Genomic DNA, 16,961 nt, shown 5'->3' with positions numbered 1-16,961 from the left:
TGGAGACTTGAAGACTTGTGTTAGCTTCCTGAACTCATCCCTATGGGCTTTAGCTAAGTTGGCTAACACAGTCTTGTGACCTGGTTTGAACCCAGTCAGTCACAAGAGCCAGATTAAATAGGGAGTGTAATGGCTGTCCTTAGAAGGGCTACGACAAGGCTAACTATATTCTTACAGGGGCCTAATTGCGTTTCTTTTTGTGACACTCCCTTCTAACGCAGCCTGTGATCATCATAGAGGGGAACAGAAGACGCGTCCACATTCCAGAGAGTCGTAGCTTTCAGGAATGAGATCATAACAGTTTACATCCAAAACGGTTCAAATGCTAGAGACAAATTCAGGAAATCAATTCATCATGCTACATTAGCTTCTGTATACTTTATACATACTGTATACATACTGTATACATACTGTATACATACTTTATACATACTGTATACATACTTTATACATACTGTATACATACTGTATACATACTTTATACATACTTTATACATACTGTATACATACTTTATACATACTGTATACATACTGTATACATACGGTATACATACTTTATACATACTGTATACATACGGTATACATACTGTATACATACGGTATACATACTGTATACATACTTTCCAGCCTGATTTTCCAGTTTTCGTCCATAGCAGGGGCTTGTATCCATCTAGGTGAGCCTATTACAGCATAATAAACCCTGGTCTCCATCCTCTAGGTGAGCCTATTACAGCATAATAAACCCTGGTCTCCATCCTCTAGGTGAGCCTATTACAGCATAATAAACCCTGGTCTCCATCCTCTAGGTGAGCCTATTACAGCATAATAAACCCTGGTCTCCATCCTCTAACCCTCTTATCTCTGCCCAGATTGGTTTTGTCCTGTATTCCCCCAGCGGTGCAGAGTGGGACCAGAAGGACCAGAGCAACATGATGTTTATCACTATGTGTTACTGCTGGCACCTGGTCTTCAGCCTGCTTATTGTGTCAGTGCTGTACTGCACCATCAGCTGGTGAGACACCCTTTCAACTCCTGTCCTGTGTTCTTATTGGTTAATGTAGCATGTCTTGTGTTCTTATTGGTTAATTTAGCATGTTTGTGCCGGCATATAGCCTTCAGCCTGCTCACTGTATTGGTGCTGTACTGCAACCATCAGCCATTGAGACAACACTTTCCCTGGGGTGTTATGGGTTAACACCTCCTACATATTTACAGTCACAATGATGTACATCAGCATTCCTTCATCATCATCACCAGAGTCTAGTTGATTTGGGGGCAGTTTCCCAGACAGATTAAAGGTCATGAACAGTCAGAATCATGTTTTTCATGAAATGTGATGATATTTGGATGAAACCAGATCAGAGTATGATGGCTAAAGTATGAAATGTGATGATATTTGGATGAAACCAGATCAGAGTATGATGGCTAAAGTATGAAATGTGATGATATTTGGATGAAACCAGATCAGAGTATGATGGCTATAGTATGAACATGTTGCTTCTACATTGATCAAGTTTGATCCCATGTCCAATGCTTGGATTCAGGAGGCGGGATTATTAAAGAGATTAACTCTCATTTTGATACACCAATGGTAACATGATATTCTCTTACCTAATTTAAATAAGTACCTCCTTGTAACCAACATCGGAGAAGGCGTATTTGCAGAGGGGCGTGGTTTATATAGCTAGATAGCTACTCTACTGGTGCCAAATTTTGACTGTAGGGTGTCAGCAAATATAATTAAAAGTTGACCCTATTCATCTATGGCAAATATACTTTTATTTGTCACCTTTTATCTGTGTCTGGTGTTAGCTAGTTACTGTCTAGCTAGGTCTTCATCTGTGTCTGGTGTTAGCTAGTTACTGGCTAGCTAGGTCTTCATCTGTGTCTGGTGTTAACTAGTTACTGGCTAGCTAGGTCTTCATCTGTGTCTGGTGTTAACTAGTTACTGGCTAGTTAGGTCTTCATCTGTGTCTGGTGTTAGCTAGTTACTGGCTAGCTAGGTAATCATCTGCATCTGGTGTTAGCTAGTTACTGGCTAGCTAGGTCTTCATCTGTGTCTGGTGTTAGCTAGTTACTGGCTAGCTAGGTCTTCATCTGTGTCTGGTGTTAACTAGTTACTGGCTAGCTAGGTAATCATCTGCGTCTGGTGTTAACTAGTTACTGTCTAGCTAGGTCTTCATCTGTGTCTGGTGTTAGCTAGTTACTGGCTAGCTAGGTAATCATCTGCGTCTGGTGTTAACTAGTTACTGTCTAGCTAGGTTTTCATCTGTGTCTGGTGTTAGCTAGTTACTGGCTAGCTAGGTCTTCATCTGTGTCTGGTGTTAGCTAGTTACTGGCTAGCTAGGTCTTCATCTGTGTCTGGTGTTAGCTAGTTACTGTCTAGCTAGGTCTTCATCTGTGTCTGGTGTTAGCTAGTTACTGGCTAGCTAGGTCTTCATCTGTGTCTGGTGTTAACTAGTTACTGGCTAGCTAGGTCTTCATCTGTGTCTGGTGTTAACTAGTTACTGGCTAGTTAGGTCTTCATCTGTGTCTGGTGTTAGCTAGTTACTGGCTAGCTAGGTAATCATCTGCGTCTGGTGTTAGCTAGTTACTGGCTAGCTAGGTCTTCATCTGTGTCTGGTGTTAGCTAGTTACTGGCTAGCTAGGTCTTCATCTGTGTCTGGTGTTAACTAGTTACTGGCTAGCTAGGTCTTCATCTGTGTCTGGTGTTAGCTAGTTACTGGCTAGCTAGGTCTTCATCTGTGTCTGGTGTTAACTAGTTACTGGCTAGCTAGGTCTTCATCTGTGTCTGGTGTTAGCTAGTTACTGGCTAGCTAGGTCTTCATCTGTGTCTGGGGTTAGCTAGTTACTGGCTAGCTAGGTCTTCATCTGTGTCTGGTGTTAGCTAGTTACTGTCTAGCTAGGTCTTCATCTGTGTCTGGTGTTAGCTAGTTACTGGCTAGCTAGGTCTTCATCTGTGTCTGGTGTTAACTAGTTACTGGCTAGCTAGGTCTTCATCTGTGTCTGGTGTTAACTAGTTACTGGCTAGTTAGGTCTTCATCTGTGTCTGGTGTTAGCTAGTTACTGGCTAGCTAGGTAATCATCTGCATCTGGTGTTAGCTAGTTACTGGCTAGCTAGGTCTTCATCTGTGTCTGGTGTTAGCTAGTTACTGGCTAGCTAGGTCTTCATCTGTGTCTGGTGTTAACTAGTTACTGGCTAGCTAGGTAATCATCTGCGTCTGGTGTTAACTAGTTACTGTCTAGCTAGGTCTTCATCTGTGTCTGGTGTTAGCTAGTTACTGGCTAGCTAGGTAATCATCTGCGTCTGGTGTTAACTAGTTACTGTCTAGCTAGGTTTTCATCTGTGTCTGGTGTTAGCTAGTTACTGGCTAGCTAGGTCTTCATCTGTGTCTGGTGTTAGCTAGTTACTGGCTAGCTAGGTCTTCATCTGTGTCTGGTGTTAGCTAGTTACTGTCTAGCTAGGTCTTCATCTGTGTCTGGTGTTAGCTAGTTACTGGCTAGCTAGGTCTTCATCTGTGTCTGGTGTTAACTAGTTACTGGCTAGCTAGGTCTTCATCTGTGTCTGGTGTTAACTAGTTACTGGCTAGTTAGGTCTTCATCTGTGTCTGGTGTTAGCTAGTTACTGGCTAGCTAGGTAATCATCTGCGTCTGGTGTTAGCTAGTTACTGGCTAGCTAGGTCTTCATCTGTGTCTGGTGTTAGCTAGTTACTGGCTAGCTAGGTCTTCATCTGTGTCTGGTGTTAACTAGTTACTGGCTAGTTAGGTCTTCATCTGTGTCTGGTGTTAGCTAGTTACTGGCTAGCTAGGTCTTCATCTGTGTCTGGTGTTAACTAGTTACTGGCTAGCTAGGTCTTCATCTGTGTCTGGGGTTAGCTAGTTACTGGCTAGCTAGGTCTTCATCTGTGTCTGGGGTTAGCTAGTTACTGTCTAGCTAGGTCTTCAGCTGTGTCTGGTGTTAGCTAGTTACTGGCTAGCTAGGTCTTCATCTGTGTCTGGTGTTAACTAGTTACTGGCTAGCTAGGTCTTCATCTGTGTCTGGTGTTAACTAGTTACTGGCTAGTTAGGTCTTCATCTGTGTCTGGTGTTAGCTAGTTACTGGCTAGCTAGGTAATCATCTGCGTCTGGTGTTAGCTAGTTACTGGCTAGCTAGGTCTTCATCTGTGTCTGGTGTTAGCTAGTTACTGGCTAGCTAGGTCTTCATCTGTGTCTGGTGTTAACTAGTTACTGGCTAGTTAGGTCTTCATCTGTGTCTGGTGTTAGCTAGTTACTGGCTAGCTAGGTCTTCATCTGTGTCTGGTGTTAACTAGTTACTGGCTAGCTAGGTAATCATCTGCGTCTGGTGTTAACTAGTTACTGTCTAGCTAGGTCTTCATCTGTGTCTGGTGTTAGCTAGTTACTGGCTAGCTAGGTAATCATCTGCGTCTGGTGTTAGCTAGTTACTGGCTAGCTAGGTAATCATCTGCGTCTGGTGTTAACTAGTTACTGTCTAGCTAGGTCTTCATCTGTGTCTGGTGTTAGCTAGTTACTGGCTAGCTAGGTCTTCATCTGTGTCTGGTGTTAGCTAGTTACTGGCTAGCTAGGTCTTCATCTGTGTCTGGTGTTAACTAGTTACTGGCTAGCTAGGTCTTCATCTGTGTCTGGTGTTATCTAGTTACTGGCTAGCTAGGTCTTCATCTGTGTCTGGTGTTAACTAGTTACTGGCTAGCTAGGTCTTCATCTGTGTCTGGTGTTAGCTAGTTACTGGCTAGCAAGGTCTTCATCTGTGTCTGGTGTTAACTAGTTACTGGCTAGCTAGGTCTTCATCTGTGTCTGGTGTTAAAAACTAGTTACTGGCTAGCAAGGTCTTCATCTGTGTCTGGTGTTAGCTAGTTACTGGCTAGCTAGGTCTTCATCTGTGTCTGGTGTTAACTAGTTACTGGCTAGCTAGGTCTTCATCTGTGTCTGGTGTTAAAAACTAGTTACTGGCTAGCAAGGTCTTCATCTGTGTCTGGTGTTAGCTAGTTACTGGCTAGCTAGGTCTTCATCTGTGTCTGGTGTTAACTAGTTACTGGCTAGCTAGGTCTTCATCTGTGTCTGGTGTTAAAAACTAGTTACTGGCTAGCAAGGTCTTCATCTGTGTCTGGTGTTAGCTAGTTACTGGCTAGCAAGGTCTTCATCTGTGTCTGGTGTTAGCTAGTTACTGGCTAGCTAGGTCTTCATCTGTGTCTGGTGTTAGCTAGTTACTGGCTAGCTAGGTCTTCATCTGTGTCTGGTGTTAGCTAGTTACTGGCTAGCTAGGTAATCATCTGTGTCTGGTGTTAGCTAGTTACTGGCTAGCTAGGTCTTCATCTGTGTCTGGTGTTAAAAACTAGTTACTGGCTAGCAAGGTCTTCATCTGTGTCTGGTGTTAGCTAGTTACTGGCTAGCAAGGTCTTCATCTGTGTCTGGTGTTAGCTAGTTACTGGCTAGCTAGGTCTTCATCTGTGTCTGGTGTTAGCTAGTTACTGGCTAGCTAGGTCTTCATCTGTGTCTGGTGTTAGCTAGTTACTGGCTAGCTAGGTAATCATCTGTGTCTGGTGTTAGCTAGTTACTGGCTAGCTAGGTCTTCATCTGTGTCTGGTGTTAGCTAGTTACTGGCTAGCTAGGTCTTCATCTGTGTCTGGTGTTAGCTAGTTACTGGCTAGCTAGGTAATCATCTGTGTCTGGTGTTAGCTAGTTACTGGCTAGCAAGGTCTTCATCTGTGTCTGGTGTTAGCTAGTTACTGTCTAGCTAGGTCTTCATCTGTGTCTGGGGTTAGCTAGTTACTGGCTAGCTAGGTCTTCATCTGTGTCTGGGGTTAGCTAGTTACTGTCTAGCTAGGTCTTCAGCTGTGTCTGGTGTTAGCTAGTTACTGGCTAGCTAGGTCTTCATCTGTGTCTGGTGTTAACTAGTTACTGGCTAGCTAGGTCTTCATCTGTGTCTGGTGTTAACTAGTTACTGGCTAGTTAGGTCTTCATCTGTGTCTGGTGTTAGCTAGTTACTGGCTAGTTAGGTCTTCATCTGTGTCTGGTGTTAGCTAGTTACTGGCTAGCTAGGTAATCATCTGTGTCTGGTGTTAGCTAGTTACTGGCTAGCTAGGTCTTCATCTGTGTCTGGTGTTAGCTAGTTACTGGCTAGCTAGGTCTTCATCTGTGTCTGGTGTTAGCTAGTTACTGGCTAGCTAGGTAATCATCTGTGTCTGGTGTTAGCTAGTTACTGGCTAGCAAGGTCTTCATCTGTGTCTGGTGTTAGCTAGTTACTGTCTAGCTAGGTCTTCATCTGTGTCTGGGGTTAGCTAGTTACTGGCTAGCTAGGTCTTCATCTGTGTCTGGGGTTAGCTAGTTACTGTCTAGCTAGGTCTTCAGCTGTGTCTGGTGTTAGCTAGTTACTGGCTAGCTAGGTCTTCATCTGTGTCTGGTGTTAACTAGTTACTGGCTAGCTAGGTCTTCATCTGTGTCTGGTGTTAACTAGTTACTGGCTAGTTAGGTCTTCATCTGTGTCTGGTGTTAGCTAGTTACTGGCTAGTTAGGTCTTCATCTGTGTCTGGTGTTAGCTAGTTACTGGCTAGCTAGGTAATCATCTGCATCTGGTGTTAGCTAGTTACTGGCTAGCTAGGTCTTCATCTGTGTCTGGTGTTAGCTAGTTACTGGCTAGCTAGGTCTTCATCTGTGTCTGGTGTTAACTAGTTACTGGCTAGCTAGGTAATCATCTGCGTCTGGTGTTAACTAGTTACTGTCTAGCTAGGTCTTCATCTGTGTCTGGTGTTAGCTAGTTACTGGCTAGCTAGGTAATCATCTGCGTCTGGTGTTAACTAGTTACTGTCTAGCTAGGTTTTCATCTGTGTCTGGTGTTAGCTAGTTACTGGCTAGCTAGGTCTTCATCTGTGTCTGGTGTTAGCTAGTTACTGGCTAGCTAGGTCTTCATCTGTGTCTGGTGTTAGCTAGTTACTGTCTAGCTAGGTCTTCATCTGTGTCTGGTGTTAGCTAGTTACTGGCTAGCTAGGTCTTCATCTGTGTCTGGTGTTAACTAGTTACTGGCTAGCTAGGTCTTCATCTGTGTCTGGTGTTAACTAGTTACTGGCTAGTTAGGTCTTCATCTGTGTCTGGTGTTAGCTAGTTACTGGCTAGCTAGGTAATCATCTGCGTCTGGTGTTAGCTAGTTACTGGCTAGCTAGGTCTTCATCTGTGTCTGGTGTTAGCTAGTTACTGTCTAGCTAGGTCTTCATCTGTGTCTGGGTTTAGCTAGTTACTGGCTAGCTAGGTCTTCATCTGTGTCTGGGGTTAGCTAGTTACTGTCTAGCTAGGTCTTCAGCTGTGTCTGGTGTTAGCTAGTTACTGGCTAGCTAGGTCTTCATCTGTGTCTGGTGTTAGCTAGTTACTGGCTAGCTAGGTCTTCATCTGTGTCTGGTGTTAACTAGTTACTGGCTAGTTAGGTCTTCATCTGTGTCTGGTGTTAGCTAGTTACTGGCTAGCTAGGTCTTCATCTGTGTCTGGTGTTAGCTAGTTACTGGCTAGCTAGGTCTTCATCTGTGTCTGGTGTTAGCTAGTTACTGGCTAGCTAGGTCTTCATCTGTGTCTGGGGTTAGCTAGTTACTGGCTAGCTAGGTCTTCATCTGTGTCTGGGGTTAGCTAGTTACTGTCTAGCTAGGTCTTCAGCTGTGTCTGGTGTTAGCTAGTTACTGGCTAGCTAGGTCTTCATCTGTGTCTGGTGTTAACTAGTTACTGGCTAGCTAGGTCTTCATCTGTGTCTGGTGTTAACTAGTTACTGGCTAGTTAGGTCTTCATCTGTGTCTGGTGTTAGCTAGTTACTGGCTAGCTAGGTAATCATCTGCGTCTGGTGTTAGCTAGTTACTGGCTAGCTAGGTCTTCATCTGTGTCTGGTGTTAGCTAGTTACTGGCTAGCTAGGTCTTCATCTGTGTCTGGTGTTAACTAGTTACTGGCTAGTTAGGTCTTCATCTGTGTCTGGTGTTAGCTAGTTACTGGCTAGCTAGGTCTTCATCTGTGTCTGGTGTTAACTAGTTACTGGCTAGCTAGGTAATCATCTGCGTCTGGTGTTAACTAGTTACTGTCTAGCTAGGTCTTCATCTGTGTCTGGTGTTAGCTAGTTACTGGCTAGCTAGGTAATCATCTGCGTCTGGTGTTAGCTAGTTACTGGCTAGCTAGGTAATCATCTGCGTCTGGTGTTAACTAGTTACTGTCTAGCTAGGTCTTCATCTGTGTCTGGTGTTAGCTAGTTACTGGCTAGCTAGGTCTTCATCTGTGTCTGGTGTTAACTAGTTACTGGCTAGCTAGGTCTTCATCTGTGTCTGGTGTTATCTAGTTACTGGCTAGCTAGGTCTTCATCTGTGTCTGGTGTTAACTAGTTACTGGCTAGCTAGGTCTTCATCTGTGTCTGGTGTTAGCTAGTTACTGGCTAGCAAGGTCTTCATCTGTGTCTGGTGTTAACTAGTTACTGGCTAGCTAGGTCTTCATCTGTGTCTGGTGTTAAAAACTAGTTACTGGCTAGCAAGGTCTTCATCTGTGTCTGGTGTTAGCTAGTTACTGGCTAGCTAGGTCTTCATCTGTGTCTGGTGTTAACTAGTTACTGGCTAGCTAGGTCTTCATCTGTGTCTGGTGTTAAAAACGAGTTACTGGCTAGCAAGGTCTTCATCTGTGTCTGGTGTTAGCTAGTTACTGGCTAGCTAGGTCTTCATCTGTGTCTGGTGTTAACTAGTTACTGGCTAGCTAGGTCTTCATCTGTGTCTGGTGTTAAAAACTAGTTACTGGCTAGCAAGGTCTTCATCTGTGTCTGGTGTTAGCTAGTTACTGGCTAGCAAGGTCTTCATCTGTGTCTGGTGTTAGCTAGTTACTGGCTAGCTAGGTCTTCATCTGTGTCTGGTGTTAGCTAGTTACTGGCTAGCTAGGTCTTCATCTGTGTCTGGTGTTAGCTAGTTACTGGCTAGCTAGGTAATCATCTGTGTCTGGTGTTAGCTAGTTACTGGCTAGCTAGGTCTTCATCTGTGTCTGGTGTTAAAAACTAGTTACTGGCTAGCAAGGTCTTCATCTGTGTCTGGTGTTAGCTAGTTACTGGCTAGCAAGGTCTTCATCTGTGTCTGGTGTTAGCTAGTTACTGGCTAGCTAGGTCTTCATCTGTGTCTGGTGTTAGCTAGTTACTGGCTAGCTAGGTCTTCATCTGTGTCTGGTGTTAGCTAGTTACTGGCTAGCTAGGTAATCATCTGTGTCTGGTGTTAGCTAGTTACTGGCTAGCTAGGTCTTCATCTGTGTCTGGTGTTAGCTAGTTACTGGCTAGCTAGGTCTTCATCTGTGTCTGGTGTTAGCTAGTTACTGGCTAGCTAGGTAATCATCTGTGTCTGGTGTTAGCTAGTTACTGGCTAGCAAGGTCTTCATCTGTGTCTGGTGTTAGCTAGTTACTGTCTAGCTAGGTCTTCATCTGTGTCTGGTGTTAGCTAGTTACTGGGTAGCTAGGTCTTCATCTGTGTCTGGTGTTAGCTAGTTACTGGCTAGCTAGGTAATCATCTGTGTCTGGTGTTAGCTAGTTACTGGCTAGCTAGGTCTTCATCTGTGTCTGGTGTTAGCTAGTTACTGGCTAGCTAGGTCTTCATCTGTGTCTGGTGTTAGCTAGTTACTGGGTAGCTAGGTCTTCATCTGTGTCTGGTGTTAACTAGTTACTGGCTAGCTAGGTCTTCATCTGTGTCTGGTGTTAGCTAGTTACTGGCTAGCTAGGTAATCATCTGCGTCTGGTGTTAACTAGTTACTGTCTAGCTAGGTCTTCATCTGTGTCTGGTGTTAGCTAGTTACTGGCTAGCTAGGTCTTCATCTGTGTCTGGTGTTAACTAGTTACTGGCTAGCTAGGTCTTCATCTGTGTCTGGTGTTATCTAGTTACTGGCTAGCTAGGTCTTCATCTGTGTCTGGTGTTAACTAGTTACTGGCTAGCTAGGTCTTCATCTGTGTCTGGTGTTAGCTAGTTACTGGCTAGCAAGGTCTTCATCTGTGTCTGGTGTTAACTAGTTACTGGCTAGCTAGGTCTTCATCTGTGTCTGGTGTTAAAAACTAGTTACTGGCTAGCAAGGTCTTCATCTGTGTCTGGTGTTAGCTAGTTACTGGCTAGCTAGGTCTTCATCTGTGTCTGGTGTTAACTAGTTACTGGCTAGCTAGGTCTTCATCTGTGTCTGGTGTTAAAAACTAGTTACTGGCTAGCAAGGTCTTCATCTGTGTCTGGTGTTAGCTAGTTACTGGCTAGCTAGGTCTTCATCTGTGTCTGGTGTTAACTAGTTACTGGCTAGCTAGGTCTTCATCTGTGTCTGGTGTTAAAAACTAGTTACTGGCTAGCAAGGTCTTCATCTGTGTCTGGTGTTAGCTAGTTACTGGCTAGCAAGGTCTTCATCTGTGTCTGGTGTTAGCTAGTTACTGGCTAGCTAGGTCTTCATCTGTGTCTGGTGTTAGCTAGTTACTGGCTAGCTAGGTCTTCATCTGTGTCTGGTGTTAGCTAGTTACTGGCTAGCTAGGTAATCATCTGTGTCTGGTGTTAGCTAGTTACTGGCTAGCTAGGTCTTCATCTGTGTCTGGTGTTAAAAACTAGTTACTGGCTAGCAAGGTCTTCATCTGTGTCTGGTGTTAGCTAGTTACTGGCTAGCTAGGTCTTCATCTGTGTCTGGTGTTAGCTAGTTACTGGCTAGCTAGGTCTTCATCTGTGTCTGGTGTTAGCTAGTTACTGGCTAGCTAGGTAATCATCTGTGTCTGGTGTTAGCTAGTTACTGGCTAGCAAGGTCTTCATCTGTGTCTGGTGTTAGCTAGTTACTGTCTAGCTAGGTCTTCATCTGTGTCTGGTGTTAGCTAGTTACTGGGTAGCTAGGTCTTCATCTGTGTCTGGTGTTAGCTAGTTACTGGCTAGCTAGGTAATCATCTGTGTCTGGTGTTAGCTAGTTACTGGCTAGCTAGGTCTTCATCTGTGTCTGGTGTTAGCTAGTTACTGGCTAGCTAGGTCTTCATCTGTGTCTGGTGTTAGCTAGTTACTGGGTAGCTAGGTCTTCATCTGTGTCTGGTGTTAGCTAGTTACTGGCTAGCTAGGTAATCATCTGCGTCTGGTGTTAGCTAGTTACTGGCTAGCTAGGTAATCATCTGCGTCTGGTGTTAACTAGTTACTGTCTAGCTAGGTCTTCATCTGTGTCTGGTGTTAGCTAGTTACTGGCTAGCTAGGTCTTCATCTGTGTCTGGTGTTAACTAGTTACTGGCTAGCTAGGTCTTCATCTGTGTCTGGTGTTATCTAGTTACTGGCTAGCTAGGTCTTCATCTGTGTCTGGTGTTAACTAGTTACTGGCTAGCTAGGTCTTCATCTGTGTCTGGTGTTAGCTAGTTACTGGCTAGCAAGGTCTTCATCTGTGTCTGGTGTTAACTAGTTACTGGCTAGCTAGGTCTTCATCTGTGTCTGGTGTTAAAAACTAGTTACTGGCTAGCAAGGTCTTCATCTGTGTCTGGTGTTAGCTAGTTACTGGCTAGCTAGGTCTTCATCTGTGTCTGGTGTTAACTAGTTACTGGCTAGCTAGGTCTTCATCTGTGTCTGGTGTTAAAAACGAGTTACTGGCTAGCAAGGTCTTCATCTGTGTCTGGTGTTAGCTAGTTACTGGCTAGCTAGGTCTTCATCTGTGTCTGGTGTTAACTAGTTACTGGCTAGCTAGGTCTTCATCTGTGTCTGGTGTTAAAAACTAGTTACTGGCTAGCAAGGTCTTCATCTGTGTCTGGTGTTAGCTAGTTACTGGCTAGCAAGGTCTTCATCTGTGTCTGGTGTTAGCTAGTTACTGGCTAGCTAGGTCTTCATCTGTGTCTGGTGTTAGCTAGTTACTGGCTAGCTAGGTCTTCATCTGTGTCTGGTGTTAGCTAGTTACTGGCTAGCTAGGTAATCATCTGTGTCTGGTGTTAGCTAGTTACTGGCTAGCTAGGTCTTCATCTGTGTCTGGTGTTAAAAACTAGTTACTGGCTAGCAAGGTCTTCATCTGTGTCTGGTGTTAGCTAGTTACTGGCTAGCAAGGTCTTCATCTGTGTCTGGTGTTAGCTAGTTACTGGCTAGCTAGGTCTTCATCTGTGTCTGGTGTTAGCTAGTTACTGGCTAGCTAGGTCTTCATCTGTGTCTGGTGTTAGCTAGTTACTGGCTAGCTAGGTAATCATCTGTGTCTGGTGTTAGCTAGTTACTGGCTAGCTAGGTCTTCATCTGTGTCTGGTGTTAGCTAGTTACTGGCTAGCTAGGTCTTCATCTGTGTCTGGTGTTAGCTAGTTACTGGCTAGCTAGGTAATCATCTGTGTCTGGTGTTAGCTAGTTACTGGCTAGCAAGGTCTTCATCTGTGTCTGGTGTTAGCTAGTTACTGTCTAGCTAGGTCTTCATCTGTGTCTGGTGTTAGCTAGTTACTGGGTAGCTAGGTCTTCATCTGTGTCTGGTGTTAGCTAGTTACTGGCTAGCTAGGTAATCATCTGTGTCTGGTGTTAGCTAGTTACTGGCTAGCTAGGTCTTCATCTGTGTCTGGTGTTAGCTAGTTACTGGCTAGCTAGGTCTTCATCTGTGTCTGGTGTTAGCTAGTTACTGGGTAGCTAGGTCTTCATCTGTGTCTGGTGTTAACTAGTTACTGGCTAGCTAGGTCTTCATCTGTGTCTGGTGTTAGCTAGTTACTGGCTAGCTAGGTAATCATCTGCGTCTGGTGTTAACTAGTTACTGTCTAGCTAGGTCTTCATCTGTGTCTGGTGTTAGCTAGTTACTGGCTAGCTAGGTCTTCATCTGTGTCTGGTGTTAACTAGTTACTGGCTAGCTAGGTCTTCATCTGTGTCTGGTGTTATCTAGTTACTGGCTAGCTAGGTCTTCATCTGTGTCTGGTGTTAACTAGTTACTGGCTAGCTAGGTCTTCATCTGTGTCTGGTGTTAGCTAGTTACTGGCTAGCAAGGTCTTCATCTGTGTCTGGTGTTAACTAGTTACTGGCTAGCTAGGTCTTCATCTGTGTCTGGTGTTAAAAACTAGTTACTGGCTAGCAAGGTCTTCATCTGTGTCTGGTGTTAGCTAGTTACTGGCTAGCTAGGTCTTCATCTGTGTCTGGTGTTAACTAGTTACTGGCTAGCTAGGTCTTCATCTGTGTCTGGTGTTAAAAACTAGTTACTGGCTAGCAAGGTCTTCATCTGTGTCTGGTGTTAGCTAGTTACTGGCTAGCTAGGTCTTCATCTGTGTCTGGTGTTAACTAGTTACTGGCTAGCTAGGTCTTCATCTGTGTCTGGTGTTAAAAACTAGTTACTGGCTAGCAAGGTCTTCATCTGTGTCTGGTGTTAGCTAGTTACTGGCTAGCAAGGTCTTCATCTGTGTCTGGTGTTAGCTAGTTACTGGCTAGCTAGGTCTTCATCTGTGTCTGGTGTTAGCTAGTTACTGGCTAGCTAGGTCTTCATCTGTGTCTGGTGTTAGCTAGTTACTGGCTAGCTAGGTAATCATCTGTGTCTGGTGTTAGCTAGTTACTGGCTAGCTAGGTCTTCATCTGTGTCTGGTGTTAAAAACTAGTTACTGGCTAGCAAGGTCTTCATCTGTGTCTGGTGTTAGCTAGTTACTGGCTAGCAAGGTCTTCATCTGTGTCTGGTGTTAGCTAGTTACTGGCTAGCTAGGTCTTCATCTGTGTCTGGTGTTAGCTAGTTACTGGCTAGCTAGGTCTTCATCTGTGTCTGGTGTTAGCTAGTTACTGGCTAGCTAGGTAATCATCTGTGTCTGGTGTTAGCTAGTTACTGGCTAGCTAGGTCTTCATCTGTGTCTGGTGTTAGCTAGTTACTGGCTAGCTAGGTCTTCATCTGTGTCTGGTGTTAGCTAGTTACTGGCTAGCTAGGTAATCATCTGTGTCTGGTGTTAGCTAGTTACTGGCTAGCAAGGTCTTCATCTGTGTCTGGTGTTAGCTAGTTACTGTCTAGCTAGGTCTTCATCTGTGTCTGGTGTTAGCTAGTTACTGGGTAGCTAGGTCTTCATCTGTGTCTGGTGTTAGCTAGTTACTGGCTAGCTAGGTAATCATCTGTGTCTGGTGTTAGCTAGTTACTGGCTAGCTAGGTCTTCATCTGTGTCTGGTGTTAGCTAGTTACTGGCTAGCTAGGTCTTCATCTGTGTCTGGTGTTAGCTAGTTACTGGGTAGCTAGGTCTTCATCTGTGTCTGGTGTTAGCTAGTTACTGGCTAGCTAGGTCTTCAGCTAACATAAAACAAAAGGGTGTAGGGTCATTTAAAACTCAGTTGTCATGTCAAACATCCATCAGTGCTTCTGTGAACCGCATCACAACAGACATGCCAAACGGGAGATGCATACAAAAAATATATATACTATATACAGTTGAAGTCGGAAGTTTACATAGACAGATTGGAGTCATTAAAACTCATTTTTCAATCACTCCACAAATGTCTTGTTAAGAAACTATAGTTTTGGCAAGTCGGTTAGGACATCTACTTTGTGCACGACACAAGTCATTTTTCCAACAATTGTTTACCGACAGATTATTTCATTGTATCACAATTCCAGTGGGTCAGAAGTTTACATACACTAAGTTGACTGTGCCTTTAAACAGCTTGGAAAATTCCAGAAAAAATGTCATGGCTTTAGAAGCTTACGATAGGCTAATTGACATCATTTGAGTCAATTGGAGGGGCTTGTATCCATCTAGGTGAGCCTATTACAGCACAATTGAGTCAATTGTACCTGTTGATGTATTTCAAGGTCTACCTTCATACTCAGTGCTTCTTTGCTTGACATCATGGGAAAATCAAAAGAAATCAGCCAAGACCTCAGAAAAAAATGTGTACACCTCCACAAGTCTGGTTCATCCTTGGGAGCAATTTCCAAACGCCTAAAGGTACCACGTTCATCTGTACAAACAATAGTACGCAAGCATAAAACACTATGGGACCACGCAGCCGTCATACCGCTCAGGAAGGAGACACGTTCTGTCTCCTAGAGATGAACGTACTTTGGTGTGAAAAGTGCAAATCAATCCCAGAACAACAGCAATGGACCTTGTGAAGATGCTGGAGGAAACAGGTACAAAAGTATCTATATCCACAGTAAAACGAGTCCTATATCGACACAACCTGAAAGGCCGCTCAGCAAGGAAGAAGCCACTGCTCCAAAACCGCCATAAAAAAGCCAGACAACGGTTTGCAACTGCACATGGGGACAAAGATCGTACTTTTTGGAGAAATGTCCTCTGATCTGATGAAACAAAAATAGAACTGTTTGGTCATAATGTCCATTGTTATGTTTGGAGGAAAAGGGGGAGGCTTGCAAGCCGAAGAACACCATCCCAACCGTGAAGCACGGGGGTGGCAGCATCATGTTGTGGGGGTGCTTTGCTGCAGGAGGGACTGGTGCACTTCACAAAATAGATGGCATCATGAGGTAGGAAAATTATGTGGATATATTGAAGCAACATCACAAGACATCAGTCAGGAAGTTAAAGCTTGGTCGCAAATGGGTATTTCAAATGGACAATGACCCCAAGCATACTTCCAAAGTTGTGGCAAAATGGCTTCAGTACAACAAAGTCAAGGTATTGGAGTGGCCATCACAAAGCCCTGACCTCAATCCCATAGAAAATTTGTGGGCAGAACTGAAAAAGTGTGTGCGGGCAAGGAGGCCTACAAACCTGACTCAGTGACACCAGCTCTGTCAGGAGGAATGAGCCAAAATGCACCCAACTTATTGTGGGAAGCTTGTGGAAGGCTACCCGAAACGTTTGACCCAAGTTAAACATTTTAAAGGCAATGTTACTAAATACTAATTGATTGTATGTAAACTTCTGACCCACTGGGAATGTGATGAAAGAAATAAAAGCTGAAATAAATTATTCTCTCTACTATTATTAAAATAAAGTGGTGATCCTAACTGACTAAAAACAGGGCATTTTTACTAGGATTAAATGTCAGGAATTGTGAAAATCTTAGTTCAAATGTATGTAAACTTCCGACTTCAACTGTATATAATTGATGCAATTTCAATGTTGTTTGAGTTGCTCTGTGTATCACCAAATTTTCTTGAGTTGATTTGACTGCAAATTGCTCACTGCATCCAAGTTTCAAAAAGCTGTCAGTCAATGCGAGCTCATGAATATACAGTAACTCTCTGCCCACTCATTCTGTCTTTTCACATTTTTTAGTAGTTAGCCGTGAGAGGGAAAGTGCTTTTGAGCATTTTGATATGGGTGATATTTTAGTCAAAAGGCTATTTTACATGGGAATCAGAATGACTGTTCAGCACCTTTAAGCCTAGTTATGGACTAAAAAGCACTTTTAATAAAGAGATTCTCCATTGAGTTTGTAATCTGGTAAATCTAATTCTACAGTATGTTCATCATGCCTCACCCCCTATCCCCTCTGCAGTGTGGTACGATCCAGATTGAAGAGAACCCCCCCAATGGAGATGGGACTGCTGAAACCCAGAGAGAGACAGCAGGAGTCAGAGGACGAGATCCTATAAGGACAACAACTTCCTGTTTGCTTAGCAGTCAATCAATCAATCAAATGTATTTATAAAGCCCTTTTTACATCAGCTAATATCTCGAAGTGCTGTACAGAAACCCAGCCTAAAACCCCAAACAGCAAGCAATGCAGGTGTAGAAGCACGGTGGCTAGGAAAAACTCCCTAGAAAGGCCAGAACCTAGGAAGAAACCTAGAGAGGAACCAGGCTATGAGGGGTGGTCAGTCCTCTTCTGGCTGTGCCGGGTGGAGATTATAACAGAACATGGCCAAGATGTTCAAACGTTCATAGATGACAAGCAGGGTCAAATAATAATAATCACAGTGGTTGTAGAGGGTGCAACAGGTCAACACCTCAGGAGTAAATGTCAGTTGGCTTTTCATAGCCGATCATTCAGAGTTAGAGAGAGCAGGTGCGTTAGAGAGAGAGAGTCGAAACAGCAGGTCTGGGACAAGGTAGCCCGTCCGGGGAACAGGTCAGGTTATCCAT

At 44.0% G+C, this 16,961-nt stretch overlaps 1 protein-coding gene across 1 annotated transcript in view; it reads left to right on the top strand.

Annotated features, from left to right (window-relative positions):
- tmem45a (transmembrane protein 45a) overlaps positions 1–16,592 on the top strand; it is a 68,148-nt gene extending 51,556 nt beyond the window's left edge. The window contains exons 5-6 of the mRNA XM_038986426.1: positions 870–1,012; positions 16,375–16,592. Coding sequence (XP_038842354.1) covers positions 870–1,012; positions 16,375–16,471 — 240 coding nt within the window. The 3' untranslated portion in view covers positions 16,472–16,592. The remainder of the gene's footprint in view (positions 1–869; positions 1,013–16,374) is intronic.
- The last annotated feature ends 369 nt before the right edge of the window (positions 16,593–16,961 follow it).

The sequence above is a fragment of the Salvelinus namaycush genome, unplaced genomic scaffold (genome assembly GCF_016432855.1).
Source record: "Salvelinus namaycush isolate Seneca unplaced genomic scaffold, SaNama_1.0 Scaffold470, whole genome shotgun sequence".
NCBI classification, from domain to species: Eukaryota; Metazoa; Chordata; class Actinopteri; order Salmoniformes; family Salmonidae; genus Salvelinus; species Salvelinus namaycush.
The sequence above is the reverse complement of the archived record's forward strand: the minus strand, read 5'-3'. Positions and strand labels throughout refer to the sequence as shown.